Source organism: Taeniopygia guttata, chromosome 3 (assembly GCF_048771995.1).
Source record: "Taeniopygia guttata chromosome 3, bTaeGut7.mat, whole genome shotgun sequence".
In the NCBI taxonomy this organism is placed as follows: Eukaryota; Metazoa; Chordata; class Aves; order Passeriformes; family Estrildidae; genus Taeniopygia; species Taeniopygia guttata.
This window is the reverse complement of record NC_133027.1, coordinates 7,851,761-7,875,168: the sequence shown is the minus strand read 5'-3', so window position 1 is coordinate 7,875,168 and position 23,408 is coordinate 7,851,761. Positions and strand designations below refer to the sequence as shown.

The 23,408-nt window shown below is 40.6% G+C and overlaps 1 protein-coding gene across 5 annotated transcripts in view; it reads left to right on the top strand.

Annotated features, from left to right (window-relative positions):
- The window catches only part of KLHL29 (kelch like family member 29), a 386,612-nt gene that overhangs the window by 233,384 nt on the left and 129,820 nt on the right, over positions 1-23,408 (top strand). For 4 of the 5 annotated variants that reach the window (XM_030269456.4, XM_030269453.4, XM_072926319.1 and 1 more), the window contains 3 exons: positions 7,722-7,835; positions 14,994-15,135; positions 15,872-16,420. In XM_030269456.4, coding sequence (XP_030125316.4) covers positions 7,722-7,835; positions 14,994-15,135; positions 15,872-16,420 — 805 coding nt within the window. The remainder of the gene's footprint in view (positions 1-7,721; positions 7,836-14,993; positions 15,136-15,871; positions 16,421-23,408) is intronic. The other variant, XM_030269454.4, reaches the window with a different exon arrangement.

Here is a 23,408-nt window from a genome sequence, read left to right as displayed (position 1 = left end):
CTAGTTCTGAAAGGGCTTGAACTCCCTCAAGCTCGGTATTGAAAAGCTTTAGATAATCACATTTTATAGCTATTTTACTTTTATTAATGAAATAGGAAAAAAGAAAAAACAAAAAACAAATTAGAGACCTAACTAGTTCAACCTTTGGTAAATAATTTCAATGTACAAATTTACTCATGAAAGAGAAGGAAATTAAAATGTCTCTAGATGACTAGTTCCAGAGGCAAATAAGTAATTTTTAAATAACAGCAACAAGAGTATCTTACACTTTTCACCTCTTTAAGAATCACAAAGCTTTTTAGGCAGCAACTGCTGTATAAAATGTGAACAGGGAGAGCTGTTTCCATGTGTCCAGCTTGGTGCTGAATGTGGCCATGATGCAGTGAAACAGCATGGAACTGGATGAGAGAGCTCCTGCATCTCCTCAAATCGAGAGGGGAATATTAGGCAGGCAGAAATATAATTACTGGAGTTGAAACTGGGCCAAGACAATGGGACCGACAGCACATTCCTGGGAAATGTGCTCTTTGATCGTAAATATCTGTGAAGCAAGTTTGCCAACAATATTGATTTTGGCAGTGGATTATCACTGACAGCCAGGGTCTGCTGCCCTCCTGCTTAAAGCAGTGCCCTAATAGGTTTTTTGGACAAACAGCCAGGGCATATGGAGGGAACAACTCCCAGGATACATTCACCCCATCACAGGTTCCCTGAGTGTGTTGGGTTGGCCCCTGGAGAAGCCTTGTACAGGTGTTTGGTTCCAGGACAGCAAGTCCTACACGTTTGGGAAGTGCTGGCCCCACACAGAGCAGGTACAGGTGCACTGTGTAATGTCCAACCCACTGGAATCAGCAGCTCTGTGCAGGTGTCCATCCTTTTGCTGAGGCTGAGCTGGCTCTGCTCCCTTTCCATCATGAACTTTGACCAGAATGAAACATGAGCAAAGCCTGACCTGCATGACAGCTTTTTTCCTTCAAACTCCGCGTTTGGGAGGCAATTGCCGGCTTTACCAAATGTAAGACCCAGGTTTCAACAGCCAATACATTAGGTAGTGATACTTAAAAGCTGCTGGTACTTTTGTTCTTAAATGAAATTGAATATAGCTATGAGGAGGTAGTTGTAAAATAATGGGATAAAATTTGAGAAAGTTTTATGATGATGTTTGTCTTTGTGTGTGAAATGCGTAGAGATTGTGTCCTGATCCTCAACTGATAATTCCAAGTCCGACTGTAATACAAATAATAACCAGATATTTAGGATAGATTAGAATATACTTTTAGATCCATTAGCATTTCAGTTAAATCTGACAAACGATTTAGAAAATCTATATGAATTCAAAGAGCCTGCTTATCATATTTTGTGACAGCTGGGTGAATACTTGACATCTTTGTGCTCTTAAAAGAACATATGCAAAGACTCAAATTAATTTGTAGGGTTGAAGGAATTTATTTGCCTAATTTTGAGCCCACTAGCACATGATGGATTTGAAAGTTCAGTTCTAACAGGAGTATAATTGGGTTCTCATTTCACTTAGAAGAGAGCATGATAGAAAGGGTGAAGAGAGAGACAGAGACATGAGGAAAATAAAGTAAGAAAATGAAACTGAGAATACTCTTGAAAAAAATTGCGATGAGATTGAAAAAAGAATGTAGCAATGCACAGCATGAGAAAAAGCCCGTACATAAAAATAAGTTACTCTTTAAGGGGACAGAAGAGACAAGATAATACATTCTTAATCATACTGCCAAATGTCTTTTGGCTGAGAAGAGCTGATGCTTTAAAATTTACTCACTGTCATAGCTGAAAACAAAGACAAAATATTAAGTCCCTTAAGTTGTGGGAAGGGAGAGATGGATGTTTCTCTAAATACTTTCTTGAGTTCAGTAAGTAAAGCAGCTCATCAAATGTTCCATCTTACAAGGAGAGTCCTTCAGCATGAATACCTGGTGCAAACAGTGAGCTGCAAGGAAAGGACACATGGCCATGGCCATACAAACCAGATCCCATGGGTGAATATCTGCCTTGCTGACCAGCAGTTGTAGTCCCATATCTCCTGTGGTTTCATTTGGTCTTCATCTCACACTCAGGTCAGCTACTAAAACACTCAGCTTGGTCTGTTCCCTGCATGCAAGGAAAGTCCTGGGGCCATCACAAGTGCCAGAGTCCTGTCAGGTGAGCGGATGGGCATGATATCTGCTGGCAGGTACCAACAGAACATACTTAGAGATGGAAGTGGCACTGTACCAAGGGATAATGAAGGAGTCTTCCCATATCGTTCCTAAATACTTTCATAAGAGATAAATATTTGGATTTGTTGATTTGGATCTGACCTGCTTACACATGCTTTGCCTTTTATTTTTGTTCAGACTACAGCAGTTCCTTTTCTTACCATTTTTGGAAGATGGGTGAATCCTCTGCTTTGGCCCCTAATGTACACAGTGGGATCAGTGGTAGTGTAGGTGTTTTCTGTATCTGTGCTGCTGAGGACTGCTGCCATGTGAGCAGCACATCCAGTCCAGTGTCCTTCCTCATCCTGTGCATGTGGGGCCAGGATTCACAAGCAGCACAGCGTGCCAGCATTCTAAAGTAGCTTTATTAACAGTCCTTAGGGAATACCTCTCTACATCCCTTATTTATCTATTAAGTGAATCTCTTAGCAGAAAAAGAGGGCAGGAATTGAGTCTGTTTTCAGTCTAACTCAACATTTATATTTTCTGAATTACTTCCAAATGAGCTGGCTCCTGATGCCCCCAGCCTTTCTTTTGCCTCGCATCGGACAAAGTGCCTTTGCAGCTGGGCACAGACTGGTCCAGTTGAACCAGCATGAGCCCAAAGCATTTGAAGGTAAATCTCTGTTCAGTGCTGTAGGACCTTGTCAGCTGCTCGAGGTTTAGCTTACTACACAGCAAATAGACATATTTCTCCTGTGATACTTGTATTTACTTTCATTTTAAGGTAGGAAATACATTTTTTAGCTGTGTCACTGGCAACTTTCATTAACGCTCCTTGTTGAATAGTAGCTTTTTCATCTTTGTGCTTTACTAACGTTGTAGAATTAAATGGGTTTTTCTGTCTTTTTGATTGTATCCTGATATTCCTTCATGTTTTGATCTCTGTGTAGTGCATATAGACTGGAAATTCCTTGAGGTACAGACTGCCGGGGAAGGAGGGTGTATGGGGGTGTATTTTTTCTTTAGAGGGTGCCTACTGTGGCAGAGCCCCACATACTGAGGTACTGTGAAATAATAGTGATAGAATTATTATTATTATTATTATTATTATTATTATTATTACTATTACTATTACTATTACTATTACTATTACTATTACTATTACATTTCTTCCCCATTACCTTTGTAATACGCAGAAAACTCAATTTTGTTTAAAGCGTATTGAGAAGTCTAGGAAGAGAGGGAAATAGCAACCTAAACACATAGCAAATGGCCCGAAGTACTAATACATTTCTGACTTTATACAGCAACTTTCCCTTAATCCGATCACTGGTTAATTTAATCCTGTTTCCTTTGATTGGATCCCTTGGAACCAAATAATTTGTATTGTGTTTTAGTCTGGTATTTCTGATCATTGTCTTTGTTAATTTGATCAGGATTGATTGAAGCAGTCATTGAAAGTAAATAATATAATTAATCAAATGTGGCATTAGAAAAGCAGGCCCTCGGTGAGTCTTAGCTTTTACCTCTTGTTTTTCTTCCCCAGTATATGAAGCTTGGATTACTTTTAGAAAAAGAAGATGAACCTTCTTATAGCATCCACAGCTCAGTAATAGAAAGAGATGCAGATGCATCTATGTGCATATGCTTATTTAATTGTGAATAGAATAGAATAGAATAGAATAGAATAGAATAGAATAGAATAGAATAGAATAGAATAGAATAGAATAGAATAGAATAGAATAGAATAGAAGTCGTTCAGTGGGAAGGGACCTACAGTTATCATTCAGTCCAACTTCATATCTCCTCTCAAAGCATCTAAATGACACAAATTCTGAGTGACCTTTTCTGAGACAGCCATGTTTGGTGGAAGATCTTGCTTAATGGCTCAACTCCTTGCTAACTCCGTGATTTTAAGAAACTCAACATGTGATCTATGTTTGAATTTGAATCATCACTAAACATAAAAAACATGATATGCCTTTATGTGCTTTGTTCTAATAACATCTGGATAATCTGCTACAGTCAGTGTTATTGTCTGATGCTAACAGTCACTCCAAAAACTGTGGTATGGGTGGAAGGGAGATTCTGGATTCTCAACAAAGATAATTTCCACCTGTTGTGTGAAAGCATGCCTATTGGGTTTTTTTCAGAGTAGGTGTGTGGTCCCAGTTTGCTTCTTCTCTCACTCTGATCAATAGCTGTGACCGAAGTTGGTCATTTTGATCTGCACTGTTAGATTTGTGTTCTAACTGAAGCTTTATTACAACAAACCAAGGCTCAGTTTGTATTCTGGAGGCAATGGTTGTACAAGAACAGCTAGAACTCCCCTTGCTCTTCTGAAAACCACAGCAAGTTCAGCAGGGCACACGCCTGCTCTTAAGGGGTTTTACCTGCAAGGACCCCAGGCTGGCCTTCCTGGCAGTCCATCCAGGGGAATACAAGGGCACTGTCTGCCCTGCACCCATCCTAGCAGGAATAGCAGCTTCTGATGGACCATGACCTGCAACAGTGGAGGAGGAGAATTAGGAAGATCAGATAACAATTTGCTCTTGTAGGTGAGGTATCCCTACCAAAGGTCATTTAATTTTAGCTTGTCCTTCCCTTCATGGCTTGCAGAATTAACCTGTGTTATTTAGTGCTCACAATAACCCTTCTCTCTCTCTCCTCGTCACCTTGACATTTCTTGAGTGGGAGATTATTTTTAGAGGTGACTTACTTTGTGTTAACTTCCTGGGAGCAAAGAGAGTGTGAGGATTTATGCTTTTTGTAATATGAATTTTCTTTTAAGGATACATAACAGGGGATTTTCAAAACCAGAAAAGAATTTGGCCAAACTCGCATCCTTGCTGGATTTCCTCTTCTTAATCAGTCCAGTGGCTCAAACTGGATGCCTAGAAGAATTTAGTCTCAAAAGAATAAAAAGTAAAGGAATGTAAATCAATGAAGGAAGTCTAAGTAGAGCTTAATCTTGATGGTATCCATTTATCCTTGGATGACAAAGGAGTGTTTAGCATCACAAGTTGCTAAAGGATCATCTGATTCACACCCAAAATGAGAATGAGGTGTCTGGAAAAAATGTGCGGCGATGTAGCGCAATTCTGACAAGTGTACCAGTAACGCTAGACCAAGCTGTACCATTATCAGTTTTGCTTTAAATCATGTGGCTGTGGACAGCAAAGTATGTCTAATAGCCATTTGGTAGATTTATATCTTGGAATGCAATGTGTTTGCCATAAATCTTTTAGAAGGATGGTGGTTGAGGCACCTAAGGCAGTCGTGCTAGTCCACGAATCTGTTCTGCTGAAAGAAAACAGGAGAACTGGGCAGCTTCCTATTGGTGTCATGGAGATACAGAAACAAAACAGCAGGAATGCTTTGATGTAAAACCTACAGAGCAGAAGAATTGGAGAGAACAGTGACTGTGTTTCCAGTAAAACCATATATTAGCAGTCTCTTGTAAATCGAATTAAATGACTGCCTCACTGCCTGATCCTGCACTGAAGTTCTTGTGTTATTAAAGCTCTGAACCTGAATGGAAGCAGGGTTGTATCTTGAGATCTCATTCCCAAAAAGCATCTGCCAGTCACGTCTGGTCAAAACAGCTTTGGGAATGTTTACCTTCTTTTAGGAACCAATGGAATATTGATGGGTTTGAGCTAGTTTTGCACAAACTTGTTTGAATCTTAAAGGGCATTTTTATCTGTCTGCACAGAGCAAAAGGTTTTTATAGTATAGGAAAAAAGGTTTTAATAAGAGTCATTGAGATCCGTGATTTTGGGTTAAAAGGGAATGCAGTATATTATTGTAGCATTTTTCACTGTGAAATACATTCGTGTTTCTTCTACAAAGCCAAAAACTTTAGCAAGACCAGAGCAATTACAGGAATACCCAGATTTTAGATTTTATCTTGGATGTAGAAAAAGGGATGGATTATTAAAGTATATAGTGTCTGAGAGAAATAGCACTCTAATGCTGTTTTTCACATCTTAATTTTAGTGACTGCATAACCTACCTTCATAAGATGCTCTTAATTGACTATTTCAATAGAATTTGAATAAAGTCTAATATATCTGGGATTCCTCCTCCACTTCTTAAAATACGATGTGAAATTTATTAGTCTTAATGTACATATCCCAGAGCTAATTGTTTTATCTTGTAAATCAGTTTCTCATCTTTTTTATGGCTTTTACTTTCAGATATAAAAAATTAAAGAAATTCTTGATTGAAAAGTCATTTTTGTTCTGCAGTAGCAAAAGGGGGAGGGGTCAGTTTTGTAAGTGCAAAAGGATTTTTAGGGTTTTTTTAGTTATTTACAAATGCTGAACTAAAGGACACCAGAGTTTAAATTATATATTAAATTAGCATGTTACTGACAAGTTGAATTTTTTAAATTGCTGTGATCCAAATTCAGCCACAATTTAATAGCTTAATTGGTGCTGATGAACTTAAGACAGTGATAAAGCCCAACCTATAGGCTTATTTTTCTTTTTGCTGTGAAAGGTAAGCATGCTGCTTCTACAGTACTGTCTGTCCTTTTGTTTGAGAGTTGACTGAGTATACTTTGATCCTTTTTTTAGAAAAAGAATTCTCTGTTCTCCCTTAAAGAAAGCTTCCTGAGACCTGGATCAGATTATGGAAACTAAAGTGAGCACACAAAAGTGCTTGTTAGAAAGTGAAATATATGTGCAAACTAAATGTGCCCTTGATGATAGCCTTATTGATCAAGCCAAGTTAATAAATCACTAATATCACGCAGCACTGTTCAACACTCACAGGCTTATATTGGTTTTCTTTTTTTTCCCCTTTCTTTTTATGTGCCTGCTGTGTAGGCAGAGAACATGCACTTTCCTGACACGGACTGTGTACTACAATTGAAATACTGAGTTCAGAGGGCTTGAATGTAAAATGTTGGCATCCAATACAAGAAAAAGTAACTTTTATAGCAGTAACTTACTGCTGGGATTGGAGCATTTTACTTCTTAAGTATTCCTCTCTTTCTTTCTAATGCTTCAGGCCCTCATCCAGATTGAAATTTGGGGTCCTGTTTGGATAATAAAAAGAATTCCATGGGAAATTTGTCATGAAAATGCCATATGGAGTGACTTCTGAACCTAGCAATGGCCAGCATTTGCATTCAAGATAAATGTTTAGTTTTCAAGAAGTCTGCCTTTAGGTTGTTCTTCAGCAGCTTTGCCAGTACATAAGGGCAACATCCTTTGTGTACCCTTGGGATTCTGGTCTGACAAGCACTTACTCCATTATTGCCCATATTTCCTTAAGCCCTCTGACAAAAAGCACTTATGATGAACTGGATTTATCTGCCCGTGCCATGGGATGCCTGCAGGATCTCTGAGAGCCCTCTCGGGTTGCGCAGTGCATGTTCTCTGTAGCTGCCGCGTTGTTCCCGATGCCGCGCGTTTTCTCCTCCGTCGTGAGATGATTTTGCATTCGTAGCTTTGCTCTGATTTGGGGTTGATCTGCATGCAGACCGTGTTAGCAGAGGAGGTTCTGCTCAGGCTAAAGTGGGGCTTCTGTGCTCGAACCCAGTGTCGTGCGCTGATGTCCCTGGTGTCCTGGAGCAGCAAGTGTCGCAGCCGGGACCTTGGTTCGATACCTCAGCTCCGTTCCCTGATGTTCTCGCTGAGAAATGAAGGCGGCTGGGTGAGTACCTGAGCCTCTGCTGGTGCAATTTGCCAAGACAGAATACAAAGTAGCATTTATGAAGCTCTTGTCATTTCATGGTCCTGCATTCATTCCTAGCTAATGACTGGAGCGCTGGTGTGAGAGCGGTGGTTGTACTGGGCAGTCAGCCACCAGAAAGAAATAGACGCCACCTGTGATCAATTCACAACCCTTTTCTATCCCATCTTTCTCTGTTCTTTTCCATAATCTCATTCCTTCTCTTTCCTTCACAAACCTACAGGTAATGTGGATGGTGAGCCTTAGAAAAGATTGATGAGACAGAAGAAGTTAATCCTTTCCCAGTATGGAGTTACCTTCCATTGCATTATCAAAACTAGGGAGTTTAGGCTTTCTTATTTATCAGCATAGCCAAGGCTCAGTCTAGGAAAGCTGGGGTTGATTTTGGTGGTGGGAAGAAGCTGGACATGCTCATACAGGTGCCTTCTTATCAGATCACAGACTGAGTGGTGAAAAGCTGTGCTCTGGATGGAACCAGGATTGGGACTGGGTAAAAGTACTGATGCTGTGCTGGTCTGGAACTCCTGTGAATATGTGGAAAGCACCTCACTCAAGGGAGAAGCAGCAATATGTTTTGTTAGTGCAGTAAATTCAGTGGAATTTAACAAAGCTTAACAGTGGTTTACAAAGGTTAAGTAAGTTTGATGGTGAGGTTCACCTTATTAATTAATGTATGGAAGAAGGGCACAAATGCAAACGGAGTTAGAATCAAGTTAGAATGTTTTACAAGAGACTGGAGATGCAAAATGGTAAGGAAGACTCTCCTGATGAGTCATGAGGTACAGTGGTGGAATTTAGGTGCAGCCAGGTCCAGTCTGAGTCTCAAAGGTCTATATCTAATGAAAGAAATACAGAGTGATGAAGAGCCTTCTCTTGAGTCACGAAGTTCAGAGTGGACCCGCTTGCATTCTGAACTCATTATGGAGCCTTGGTGCAGTTAGGTCCAATCAGAGTTTCAGACTTGGACAAGGGATCATCTAATGAAATGATCTATAATAAGTTGATAATAATTAATATTGAATAGCTACATGAATTAGTAATGTTTCATTAGTATTAATTTAGTTTCCTGATAGATCTGCCATTGGTTAAAGGTCTTGCTGTCTCAAGGAGCCTTCTTGAGAGTTGTCCCAGCACAAGGAAGGATCACTGCCTTGTAATCAGGCTCCCTGGCCAGAAGAGCTCAAGAAGGTTCACTTAGGCTGCCATATTTCTGGCATAAAGTGATTGGGTTATAGTCCAATTGCATGTGATGGAAAAGATACGCATGACTCTCCTTGTACCCACAAATTTCTTTGCTCCTTCATTAATGAGTCTTGGAAAAGCCACCGGCTATTCATGTGTTAATCATATGATCAGTGTTGCAAGCTCATATGCATTGATGTTTACTGTGTCACTGTTTCCTTCATGGTTTTCAGAGAACAAGTTGAAACTAGAGAAGTTCTTGGCCTGGACACGGATCAGACCTTTACTTCCTTTGCAGCCTCTACCAAGCTACCACAGTTTGGTTAAGAGGTGGCGTGCATCCGTCACAGGGATGTGGGCCTGCTGCACTCATGGGTTTTTCCAAGCCTGTGTCATTAGCCTGGAGGTGGGGAGTGTTTTTAAATCCTCTGCAAAGCAAGGACTTTACCCCACTGCTGAGCCATGTGTCTCTAAAGGCTGTGACATGGTGCTCTGGAGCTCGCCCTGACAGGTAGCTCCTCGCTGAATGCTGTTTAAGGAATTTAAGTATTGAATTATTCTGTCTGCTCAAGAGGGAACTTATGCTTCTGTTGTCTTTTATGCAGGGTAGTAACATTTTTCCTGTGAGTTAACTGTATTACTCTCTTTCTTGCGGCTCCCACATTAGTTTTGGGAAGAGAAAAACAATGCTGTGTCATCGCAGAATTGCCTGGTGATGGGAACTGTAAGGTAGATGAGTTCTTCTCTCCACCCATGAGCAAGTCCTTGAATGAGGTTTTACTGCAGGACTGTTCTTTCTGTTCCTCTTACACGCTGGCTTGTCAATATCTCTTAGGTTTTTAATATGTTACAGTATATCCGTCTCTTAAAACAACAGTTAATTTCTGTAGCCCAGCCACGAAACCAGTGCTAGGGAGATATTGCTGTCAGCACTGCATCTTTAAAAGCTCTGCTTCCATCCTTAAGAGCTACTTTGGCCATGGACTAAACTCAGAAATATACTTGGGTCCTGTCCAGCGCCGTGTAGGAATTTGCTCCATATGAAGATTTATCCCTGTATGGTTCAGACTTTACATACATACCTACAAATAATATCTGTTTCATGCAATATTTAACAGTGTGAACTACAAATTAGGCCATAAACTCTTTGGTGCAGAGACCACTAAACTTTTTAGAGCATCAGACACATTCAGACTTCAAACCCAACCAGGGCCACCAGTCATTACCAGTTTGAGGCACAGAGAGCAACTTTAAAAGGAATTCCCTCATTAAACTAAAGTTGCTTTTACCCATGACAGGCCATAAAACGTGAATCTGTGGGAGGGAAAGTTTGCCTCTGTGCATGCATGCATCTTAGCCTTTTTATTTTCAATGGGAAGAGAAATAGACTGAGTTGCATATTGGATACATTATCTTGGTATTAAGCTGCCATTCCCAATCTCCTTTGGAAAATTGGAACAGAGATTTGCTACTTCTCATCCATCACTTTGAATGAAGGCCTTATTAAAACAATTTTGATTGCTGGGAATCACAAATAGTATCCCTCTTTCCAGATTAGTTCTTTTTTGTTCATGAAACTGTTAGAATAGGTCTTAACACTCTGAGCCATCGCAGGATGTATGTCAGTGGTTCCACAAGCTCTGGGGAATTTGCTCAAATGTGTTTATAAGGCCCTTCCAGGAGGTACTTGGCGGTGTTGAGCCTGGGGAAGATTGTATTGGAATTTTTGTTGTTGGATTTTTGTGTTTGCTTTGTTGGTTTTTTTAAATCGACTAACATACTCTTTGATGCTGTTAGTAGTACAGTAGGTTTTATGTTTCCATTGACATAAAAAAGGTTTACTAAAAGTTTAGCTCTTATTTCATTACAGATTTGTAAAGGTTAGGACTTAAACTCAGCCTTAGTTGTAGCTGTGTCTCCTCAATGCCTGAGAGTAGCCACATACAGCCATGATGCTGTATAGACCAAATCACTAATTCCTAATCTTTAGCACCAGCTGATAGCTGTGAACTTATGAACTTTCTTGTGGATATTCTGAAAAGCCCCATGAAGCTGAAGGTTTTAATGTTTTAATATAATAAGGTTCAGTGGACCAGCTGTACAACAATTACTGTTGCCTATGGGCCATGGTTTATGACTGCTTGAGCTGCAAAAAATTGACAGTCTGGCAACTTGTCTGTGTTAGTCTCATGTAATTCCAGAATTGTTCTGTCTTGCTCTCTTCTGCCTGTACATCTGTATTGCAATTAATTTCCTTAAAACTGGGAGACTGCTCCCTTCTGTAGTTCAAAGTGGCAGGTGGTGAAATGCAGACTTCAGCTGAACATTTTTATTGGTCCTTAATGGTGGCTTCAAACTAAAAAGGGAAAAAATCCTGAGATTTTATTTTGGGATACTCTATCCATGACAAAGAGCACAAATTGAATATTTTACAGGTGCTAGAAAGATGCTGATGATTCCTTGAGTAGTCTTTGTGGTCTGCCAGGAATTTCAGGCAATTAACTAGCCAGTGCTGCTGTTGACTAGCCAGGCTTTAACAGACCTTTTAGAAACCTTTTGGTCTTTTCATGTAAATAGACTTTTGGCAGGGATGTATACCCAGTAGATTTTGTAATGCATTTCCTTTTTTCATGTGTTCCATGTTTAATTCAAACAAGCATCTGACATAAAAGCTAAAGATAAAAGTGTAACATAGTACAATTAGTTTCTGTGAAGTCTGTGGATCACTAATGGAACACAGCTCTTCCCCCTGCACAACTAGCATAATACAGGCCATTTTTTGGTCATTTGTGTTGTACATTAAAAGCATCAAATAGAGCGCTGTCGTGGGCCTGAGCGAATGGACAGAAAGTTCCTTTGTTTGATAACGCTGGAAATAATTTCACTTTCCAGAGACGCAAATGGGTAATTGCTGCAATCAGATCAGAGACATGTAACACTTGTAATGTAACCCTTCATGTATTAAGAAAAATAAAGCAGAAATTAGATCAGAGACCAGAAGTATGTATACATTTTAAAAGGAAGTTCAGTGAGCTGTTACTCTCTTTCCACCACCATTACTGTCTGTGTTTCATGGATGTGTGTTGTGATTTCATACCAACTGATCTCTGGCACTTTCTGATCAAACAAACACAAGTTCAGGAGTACAGTTTGAAAGCAACCTACTGGACTTGTGTGTTTAAATCCACTGAGCCTCTAGATGCAGGGTTTGTAGCATATTTGATGAAATAAAATTGGGCATTTAGTGATAGTAAAGGAGAAGCATTTATTGATAGCAAACCTCATAACCTCCTTCCTCTTTTTTAATGCTCTAAGCATGGAATTTAGATCTAGATTTGGCCGCAGACTCTACCACTTTCATATGTGTCTGGTATGGTGCTCTAGGGTTTTTGGAAAACAAGTTTCAAAATAAGCAACTGGATTTTTGTAGGATTTAGCAGAGCTGTACTTCCTTCTTTACCCATTCTGGACAAAACATACAGGTTCTTTTAAAGTTGTAGCATGTGTGTTATTCTGCATTATTTAAGATAGAGGAATAAATTTTTTCGCATTTTAGGTCAACGCTGTTTTAAAGCAGCCTGGGAATGTAACAAAATTAAACAAGATGCTGCCTGTCTTGACAATGGCTCACAATATTGATAAGTGTATATTTCAAACCCACTGGTAAGACCCAGTTAATACAACAAAGAAATGCAACACACAGATGCCATATGTGGAACACACAGGGCGTGATTTGAGTCATGAATCCTCCTTTTGGTTCCTACAAATGCCCATTTCTCTACATTGCATTTACATTTTTTAAAGCTTCGCTTTAGAATAAATATCAATATTTCAGGGGGGGGAAGTATTTTAGCTGATATAGGCAGAGAATGGTGGTGGTCTTTTATTTATTTATTTATTTGCCTATGCAGAGTGCTTTGGCTGCTGTTAAACAGTTTAGCTGGACTCAAAGAAATACTGCTGACATGAACTGGTAAACCACCAGCAGTGTTATATCCTCTTGTGTCAAAGACCTTGTACAATGTAAAAGCTAAAGGTATTCAGATTAATCATTTTCTCAGGACAATTTATAAATAGAAAGCATTTCAAAACTGAGACTTATTTCTTCCCATCCTGCCCTTTCTTCACCATGAATAGACCAGAGTTCTTAAAGCTCTTGACTGTCTGCATGTCCTCTCTTTGTGTCTTTTCTGACTCATTTTTATTTCAATTGCAAAAGTTATATAGGTAGTCAAAATGGTGGGGACAGAGGTAAATGTGACTCTAAAACCAGAATGTCATTGTCCTTGGTGCAAATAAAATAGAAAAAAAAATCCAGAGAAATTACATTAAAAAGCCAAAAAAACACAACCCCTATAACTATGAAAAAGAATAAATTGATTAGTTTTGAAAAAAACAATCATAGGAAAAAACATATTAAGAATCACATTTCCCTGTGAACCTCTGCATTTAACAAAGCATAGCATTTCTAGTGAGGGAAATATTCCTATTGTGGCTTCTGGGAGCAAAGAGAGCAGCACAGCAAAACCTGTGTCCTCTATGAAGGTCTGCACGCACAACTCCTGACTCCAGGAGCCCACCAAGAATAAAGCTCAGGTAGAAAAGGGAGTGGGCAGGAGAGAACAGGGGCTCTTGGGTGAAGGGGGGAGCACTGGGGCAGGGCAGGTGCTAGTGGGAGTGCTGGTGGGGAAGAAGGGCAGGCAGGAGGAAGCAGGTGCCTCTGGTGGATTTGAAGACCGGAGGAATGACTGATTGGCTTAGGGAAGGTGTGCATGAATTTGCAGAGGGCATAAATGGGTTTGCTAATGACTTCCTTTCATGGGCTGATTGAGGTACTGGTGATGGGTGAACAGGCTGCTGGTGTTAAAAGAGATTTCATTGGTACAGTGACCCAGGGCATTTATGGAGCTGCTGTACCCCCATCTCTGAGCTAAATTACTTCCCAGATGTGAGGCAAACAAGCAATCACTCAGACGGGTCTCCTGTTCTTTATGGCTCCACTCTTCAGTACTCATTCAGCAATAGGCAGCTGGTTCCGTTTGCTTGGTTTAGAGGTTCTGACACCAGTAAAAACAAAACAAAACAAAAAACTTTTAATCTTCCAGCAATGAAATACACAGCAGACTTAAATAAATGAGACCTGTTGGAGCACCCTTGTTTTCTACAAGCCTTTTTTCAGCAAAGGCGAGATTGTTTGGGAAGGTCCCCTAAAATTGCAGCAGGGGTCTGGTGTAGCATTTAAATCCATGTGATAGTTTCTCATCAAGAGATCTCTTTCAGGTCTTGTCTGCTTTGATGGTTATTCAGCTCAAATCCTTCCCCTACTTTACAGTTTTTTTAACCTCTCTGAAGACCTGCCAACAGACCCACTTTAGCAGCCACTGATGTTATGCTTTTTTTTATTGGCATTCAATTTCAAGGGTTGACAGACAGTAAATACCAAGACTTCTCTTTACTGTTCTACAGTAATTTGTCCTACAGTTGTAAATAAGTCTCTCTTGTTCTGCCTCCTGCTAAACAAATCTCACTATTTTTGGAAGAAATTGAGCAAACAGAAGATTGTTCCATTTTATGTAGCTGCCACTGAGTAGATATTACCATATCTGGGTTGTTTGTTGGGTTTTTTTTTCATTTCTATGGCAAATGAAGTGACTTATTTCTGAAAATACTAGTTTGTTGTGGATTTTTAAGGTAGATCTATTAAATTCCCAGAAGCATTTTTTTTTTTTCAAATATTGTATTTCCATAGAGACATCTCATGCAAGCCAGGAGGACAATCACAGAATCACAGCACTGTTAGGGTTGGAAGGGAGATCTTGTAGTCCTAACCCCAAATGAATGATATTTAAAGATCTTAGGACTGTAACAAACAAGGAACCATAATTAATCCCAATAGCCAAAACATTTTTATTCTGTATTTTTCTTTCTCTCTGGTAGACACCTTGCATTTCCAAGACTGAAAATCAGCCTCAAGGACTTGCAACAAGCGTCAGGTGGGGACAGACACCCATCAATCAGTCCACGCCCTGGGACACTGATGAACCTCCATCTAAACAGATGAGGGAGAATGAAAACCCAGGTATGTCTCTAATCTTATTTGTAATTCTACCGGGGGAAAATCGTTCAAAGCAAATTCAATGCACTATCTCCATTTACCTCTGTAAATTAGACTTCATTGTGAGTCCTTTTTTTATTCTTTAGCAGGGGTTTTCCCTCATTGTAAAGACCCCTCAAGTTTCTTCTATGCTGGGGCTGATACAAATGTATTAAGATGCTGCAAGTTCATTAGAACAGGGCTTTTTTTATCCTTTCTGCCTTCACTGGAGGGGAAGGCACTCTGTAATACTTTAAGACTTCTTTTATGTCCAGAACTACCTGAAATGATTTCCAGCTTCCAGACACATATCATACATTGTGCTACTATGCCAGACGCCTAATTACAATGTCTTTGTAGTGGCTGGAGCACCATTATTATACACACAGAGTGTTTGTCAGGGAGCCGTGAAAGCGCAGCGGGGAAAGAGGTTAATTTTCTTGGAAGCGTGTGCTTAAGCTGCATAAAGTGCAAAATACATAAAACCGCAAACATGCCGCATGTCACCTGACGAGTATTTTAACAATTGTGCTCACATCGCTGCAGCAATTTTAAGCACTTACTGCTTGGGAACGGCTCCAGATCCCAAACTGCATTGGAATTGTGCAGCAGGGCGTGTCGGTGCTGTCCAGGGGTGCGGGAGGGGAAGGATGGGGATGTTGATGTCTGCTCTCCCCCATGCCGAGCCCACCGCCATTGCCAGCCTTCCTTCATGCCGCAGGTGCAGCACCCTGGGTCACCACGGTGGCAGCGGGCAGCCAGCCCGCCCTCATCACGCACTCCTACGGGATGACACAGCCGCCCACCTTCAGCCCGGCCGCCAACGTCCAGGCCCCTGTCATCGGCGTCACGCCCTCCCTGCCGCCGCACGTCACCCCACAGCTCCCACTGATGCCAGGCCACTACCAGCTCCAGCCGCAGCCCTCCCAGCCCCTCAGCAACATGGTGGTCAACCTCCAGAGCCAGCCCTTGTACACCAACAGCCAGCCCCTCAGCATGTCCTCCATGAGCGGCGTGGGCCCAGTGGCCCACCCGGGCCCCGGGGCGGTGGGCAATGGCCACCTGGCCTGCCCCATGCTGCCGCCGCCGCCGCCGGCCCTGCCCCCGGCCGCCCTGCCCAGCAGCGCGCCCGCCACCAACGGGCAGGCGGCCGCCCCGCTGCCCCCCAGCGCGGCCGCGGTGGGCGGCCCGGACAACACTAACGGGGTGCAGATGTTGCGGACGATCGGCGTGGGGAAGTACGAGTTCACGGACCCCTGGCACCCCAAAGGTAAGGCGGGCCTGCTCGGGTCCCTCAGGCGCGCGGCGGGGGCAGGCAGCGACCGACCCTCGGCATCCCTGCCGCTCTCCGTGGGCCCGCCAGCTACGGCGGCTGCCTACGCGCTTTTCTAAAATGCAGAGCTTTTGTGAGGTACTGACGACAAAAAGCAGCGTGGTAACAGGAGGTACGACAGGCTGTGGGCGAAAAGTGGTGAAAAGCAGCTTTCAGGCCCATCAGATAAGCTGGTGTTCCCAAGGGTAAAGCAGCCATCGTCCCATGCCTCTCCCTGTGAAATACACCCCACATTTCCATCTGACCACTGTTCTCCTGGCTGCAGTTGTGCGTCTGCCACAACAATGACCTCCTTCTTCAGCCCTGGTCTTCTCCCCACTCTGGTAGGAACTCAGGCCAAGCACAAGTCAAAGCTGACTGCAGCTGAACAGCCCAACATGTTCAGCGTTAAGGGGAAAACTCTTCATTACCAGCTTCACTGGGCTCAAATGCTGCAAAACACATGACTGAATAGTCATGAGCGTTCTGAGAGGCTGACCTTTTCTGAGGAGTACTCTGTAAATGAGCCCCTCTACCAGGTCACAGTGGAGTGCTATTTCCGAGTGTCTTACTCCAGACACTTCAAAACTACCAACGCTCTGTGTTCCAAGTTTCTAATTGCATTTGGAGAGTTTTCCCTTCCTCCCTTACAAATCATGACTGGGCCACATGTACAGGTAAAGCAAAATGGAGCTTACAAAAATATTAATGCAGACCTATCAGCAAAATCAATTAAATTGATTTTGTAAAAAACCAGCACCTTCATTAAGTCTGTGATATTTTATGTATGCATTTTTATTCAGACACAATCCATGTGTAAATTATTTATTTGCCACAAGCTATTAAGTTCTGTTGTGTAGCTCTGAATTAAAGACAAGGAATCTCTATTAAAAATGATTAGTCCAATAACTCTCACTGCTCTTTACATAAATTGTTCTTTGGTATGTGTAAACCCTTACCAAAGTTCCCTTGAAAAGGAGCTCAGACACAATCTCAGCAGTACTTTTGTAAAACTGGATATTCAGATTGCTTTTAAGTTTCCAACTCCAGACCCCAAATATGATGAGGGCTCTTGCTGGATGATGAGCTTCTGAATTTTTCTTTGAGTTCTCTCTAGATGTGCTTTAAATGTCACTGGCCCAGTTAAGTAGCCAAAAATTAACCAACAATTACAAGAGTATTGTTAATTCTTTCCCTTTAAAAAAGAAAAAAAAAAAAAAAGCCCAAAGTCCACAAAAGCAATTTGTCAGGTCACGTTTATAAGTTACAAACCATTGATTCTGTAGAAGGAGAAAGGGGACAGATTTATACTCTATCCTGGAAGACTGAGTTCTGCTGGATGTCTCTCTCCTCCATAGGAGCTATTTGTCTTCTAAGAGACATCATCTCCACTTCCCATAGTCACCTATCCCAATTTTCTGCACTGGGTACTCAGATGCATGATCAAATTAACGCAATTTAAAGGATTACTTGGTGTCACTGAGGACATGTGCAAATATACAATACGAGAGAAAACACATAAGCTTAAACCACTTTCACGGCAGTAATTTGATCACATATCTGAGCCCTAGTGACACTAACCTAGTGAGACAAATGAGCATGTCAGTGACTGCACACTTGAGGTTAGGAATAGTCCTAAATGCCTCGCATACTTAGGGCCAGCAGCATGAGCTGTTATTTACTCTTCCTCCATCAATTAACCTTCAGCAGATCTCTGGCTAGCAGATGAAGTAAACTTCAAATCAAAGCCTAAGTAAAAAGATCGTAAAATATTTAATCAGTCTTTAATATTTGATTTACTGATTCTTAGTCAGACTTCTTGCTTAACCTGCTGTAAACCCCAGTCTAGCCTAATAGTCCGAGCACCCCCAGGGACCAGTCAGCCTAGGAGATGTTCATTAAGGTGCAGAGCAGAGTTCCTCAGTGGAGGATGCCAGGCATGCCAGACCTAGATCTGGTCCTGTATTTTGAAATTCCTGTACCTAGGAGAAGGATCATAAGGAGAATATTGAAATGAGCAGTATTTTTAATCCGTGGCAATTGCTGATACATTAGCTGTACTGTACCTCACAAACTGCAGGCTAGACAACTGTTTTTCCAGGGATTAGGGAGCTTCTCTGTGACTACCAGCTATTGAGTTATTCCCATAGTGGTTAACAGCAAACAAACAGAACAGAATGAAGCATGCCTATACAAATGTCTCATAAGCAGGACCTATTTTATAGAGACAAAGTAATCCCTTCCTCTGTTTCTAACCTATAAAGCCCTTATGTCTAAAGCTGTAATTCTTTATGATACACCTGAAGTCAGAGAAGATATATGTTGAATTTGCTTGTTTTGAATGAGAGGGAAATAATCAGGAAAGAGGAGACAACTGGGTGCTGAACCAGACCTTAAACTCTCACTAGAATAAGATTCTTAATATAAACTCTGTGAGTTTCAATGTGGCTTGATTATCCAATTATTTTAGGTTTTAGTTTCTGCCCTCAGGGATTTCAGTCTTGAAAGCCTGACTGATTTCACAGTCTTACATGGTAGATACCTTTCTCTCCAATAATGAATGGAAACTAGGAGACAGTATTAAGCTGTTCAAATATACAAGTTCAAACTAGTACCCTACAAGTTTCCTTTAAATATTCTCTCTTCCTTGGGGAACCTTGGCCAGTATTATAATAAGGGCCACTGCTAATGGCCTTGAGATCTATCTCATTATCCTGTGGAGCTCTGAATTATTATTTCACTTGACAATCCAGTCTTGTCCAGGTTTGAATAATTGCCCAACTATCCCTTAAGTGAAAGAACAGTTCTTGCTGGTTAATATGATAGGGTTTCTTATATTTTTAGATTTTCTTAGGGACCTGATTTAAAACATGTTTTATTTCCCATAATTATCTTTCCTTTGGCTCTGTACATGTATGCACATACTTGTATGTATGTACATTTTATACTAGGTTCATGCAGAACTAGGTTTCTTCCTCAGCTGTTTCTAAATACACATAAACAAATAAGTTGCCAAAAGTTAAAGGCACTGCAAGTGTGCCGTATTATTTGCAATAGGTCAAGGGGTCTCACATGACTGAAAGAGTCATTTCTATGGCTTTGCAAAAAATGCATTTTGATAACAACCATGATATAAAACAGATAAGTCATTCTCCAGTGTTACAGCTATTTTTTACCTAGTTCCATTTATACTATTTGTAAGAAAATTTGTTTATGGATTAGAGAATCTTCTTGGTCAGAATGGGTTATGTTCTGTAAACAGAAGTTAACTACATGATCTTATTACTTAGTGAATTTGTAAACTTGTTACATTACAAGAGACAGAAATGAAGTTTCAAAGGAATTATTGCTTTTAACAATGGATGAAGAACTGTAGAGCTGCCTTGTGAAATGCATGGGGTCTTTTACCATACACAATGAACAGGAGTTTTGGGAGGTGTCTGCTTAGACCTGTAGTTTCCCTTTGGATAGGATTAATGCCAAATACTCCTAGCTGACTTCAAACGCCATGGCACCTTAACACAGACATGTAACCAAATATTTTAGGACAGAACTAGCCCTTGTTTTCCATCCATGTCCTAAATCTTGTTCTAAAAGCTGAAGTGCCAGAGCAATTAATAAAGCAGAATATTCAGAAACATGAAGATGTTAATTGTAAATGTATTCAGTGAAAATGCGCTGAAAATGGCTTCTTCAGAAAATACAGAGTTGCAAAGAATATTTAAACTGATTTTCAGGATCTTCAGTCTACATGATGTGGCCAGCACAAATTGTCACTTGTACAATGTGCCTGCAGGGAAGAGAGAAAATCATCCCTTAAATTTCTGACACAAGGTGCCAGTGTCCTGTGCTATGGCACAGTGGCAGAGACCAGTGTCTCTGTGCCTGCCAATCCAGCTGAGTAAAACAGAGAGGAATTAATCAGTCTGATGAAGGACTGGAAGAAATTTGTTTCCTTGCAGAAACTGAGTAACTGAAATGTAGTCCTTGTCTGTCTCCTGATGCAGTATGCTTCCTGGTATTCAAGATTTGTAAAACCAAAACTGAGCCCTTGGTGGATACCTATGTCATCATGTGGAACATAAACATTCCAGCTTGGACTCTGAGATCTATTACACAATTGGAAATACAGTCCCTTCATAAATTTGATATACTTCGAAGCATAGTTTCTAACGCAAAAAAATGAGGAAAATACAATACTTTATTGCATTACTTAATCCTGCAGTGTAAAATTAACCATGGATATCATGGGGTTTAATTTGTGGATGTTAATGGAAAATACTCATGTTCGTTTCCATAGTATTTGTGTTCTATAACTCTTTGGTTTGCAGTCCTTAACTAGTGGGAAAAGAAAGCAGATGCTAATTAGTGTTCAGAGTGTAATGACTGTAGAAACATAACAATATCAGAAATAAAATCTAAATGTTAATCCTTGTAACACTAATTTCTTAACACTTCATTTTCAAGCATCAGCAAATAGCATGAACTAAACAATAACAAAACTACAAAGGAATACTGTTGCATCATCACTTATTGATTGCATCTTTCACACTTGACTTTATTGCATTGGAATTCTCATTAGGCCTCAGACAATATTTACTTTCCTTAATCATGAATAGTAACAAGGCAGAGTACAACATTTTGTCAATAACTATCAACTTTTTCTTCAGAAAAGGCTGAATTTTCAAAGGGATTTCAGCTTGACCTGCATTTCTGTGAGTGCACCTAGTTCCACACATGAAGAGTGCTTAAATTCTTCATGTAACCTAACATTTGTTATTCTAGTAACATTAGTTAAAGAATATTGTGTGATGAAGACTCTAGAAAACTTCTTTTCCATTCTCTGCCTTGCACCAGAATACATGGCCTGTGTAACATTAGGAGAACCTCCCTTTTGTCTAGAAAGGTAGAGATAAATAGATCACTAAAATTATATGTAAAATTGTATGGTGTGTCTGTGTGCATGTACATACATATGTATGGATATGTATGCACATAGTTGTAGGGAAGGAAATCCTCAATAGAAATAACTGCATTCTCTCCAGTTGTTTGTAGCAGAGTTAGGTTAGCATGGAAGTGTTAGCCTTGTGCATACCTCTTACTGTGTTTTCCTTAGAACAGTGGTGATTTCCTGGGGTGGTTTCAGTGGTACCAAGGCACAGGTGAGTAGTGGTCATTTGTAAGCTCAACTTGATAATGATGCATAAGAGTTCACAGAATCACAGAATGGTTGAGGTTGGAAGGGACTTCTGGAGGTTTTTTGGTCCAGCCCCCTTGCCAGGCACAGCCATTTAGAGCTGTTTGCCCAGGAGCATGTCCAGATGACTTCGGAATATCTGCAAGGATGGAGAATGCACAAAGCCTCTGAGCAAGTGTCAATGACCCCCACTCAAGAAACGTTTCCTCATGTTCAGAGGGAGCTTTCTGTGTTTCAGTTTGTGCCCAGTGCCTCTGGTTCTGACAAGTGAGGATCATGAAAGAAGCCTGGCTCCAGCCTTTTTGCACCCTCCCTTCAGGTGCAATTTATATACATTTATGTAATTTCAATTTTTATACATTGATGAGATCCTGCTGAGCCTCCTTCTCTTTTCCAGACTGAACAGCCCCAGCTTTCTCAACCTCTACTCCTAGGAGAGGTTCTCCAGTCCCTTTATCATCTTCATGCTCCTTTGCTGGACTCTCCAAGTATGTCTCTCTTGTATTGAGGAGCCCAGAACTGGACATGCCACCTCACCAGTGCTGAGTAGAGGAGCAGGGCCACCTCCTATGATCTCATAGCAATATTTGGCCTATACAGCCAGCCTAGAATACCACTGTCCTTCTTAGCTGCAAGAGCACACTGCTGGTTGATGTTTTAGTTTGCTCATGCACAGTAATAAACTTAAAGCAAGCAGGTCCTCTAAAATAAAATTTTTATCAATATTAGTTACCATCTTCTTTGATTAAAATAATCCTGACAGGACTGAGAAGTTGATGAGAGTATCTAAGCCATCACTTGAGTGGAAATGAATTACATTTCTACTTTCTCTGGTCCAAGCAGGATATTTTTCATAATTCCCGTCCTTTTAATGTCACTGTCAGTCAGGTCATGACAGATAGAGATTTACTGCACTGAAGAGTCAAAGAGGACTTGTAATTGTCCTAGAACATTGCCATGCTAAACATACAGCATAAAAAAGGTGATTGAATTATCTTTTGATTGACATCTCTCAGTATATCAGTGATTTGAGATGTCTCATTTCAACTGGAGGAGGATCTTCTCAGCACCACCAATATTTTATGTGGGTTAACATAAAAAAAAAAAAAAATTGGGGCGTTGATAAAGTGAGTCAAAACTCCCTGAACCTGTTTTAAAAGTCATCTGGTCCCTGCTGCTATTTTTTGTACATCTGTTTTTTTAAATAAATTTCAGATTTGCAACTGTAGTTTATCTGTTGAAAATACAGACCTGAAAAACTTTCATTTTACTGTTGCATGACATTATGTCATCATTTGCAGACTCACCTAGTTAATTAGACAGTAATACATTTGAAGTTGTCTTGAATTCCTTCCCACTCTGTAGTCTTAAGTTTGCTTAGAATGTGGTTTCGTACCAAATATAGTTTTGTCCATGACAGTGGCCATCAAATGCATTCAACATAAGTCTGAGAGGCGGCAGAGTTCTGTTGAATTACTATTTTCTTTCCCGTCCACACAACACTATATTCACAAGGTGCAAAATTTCTCAGGGGCTGGATGATAACCAAAATCTAGGATCTCTTTTGGCACAGCATACGTAAGTGGCAACTTTTTATAAATACAGACCAAATTTTCAAGCAGGCTGCCTATCCATCCATTTATCCATCCATCCATGTATCCTTTCAAATACTTGCAGTTAGCTGGAACTGCATTTGGGTGCAGTTATTAATTGTCCAAAATACTTGCAGAGTTGCCATTCTCCTTTCAG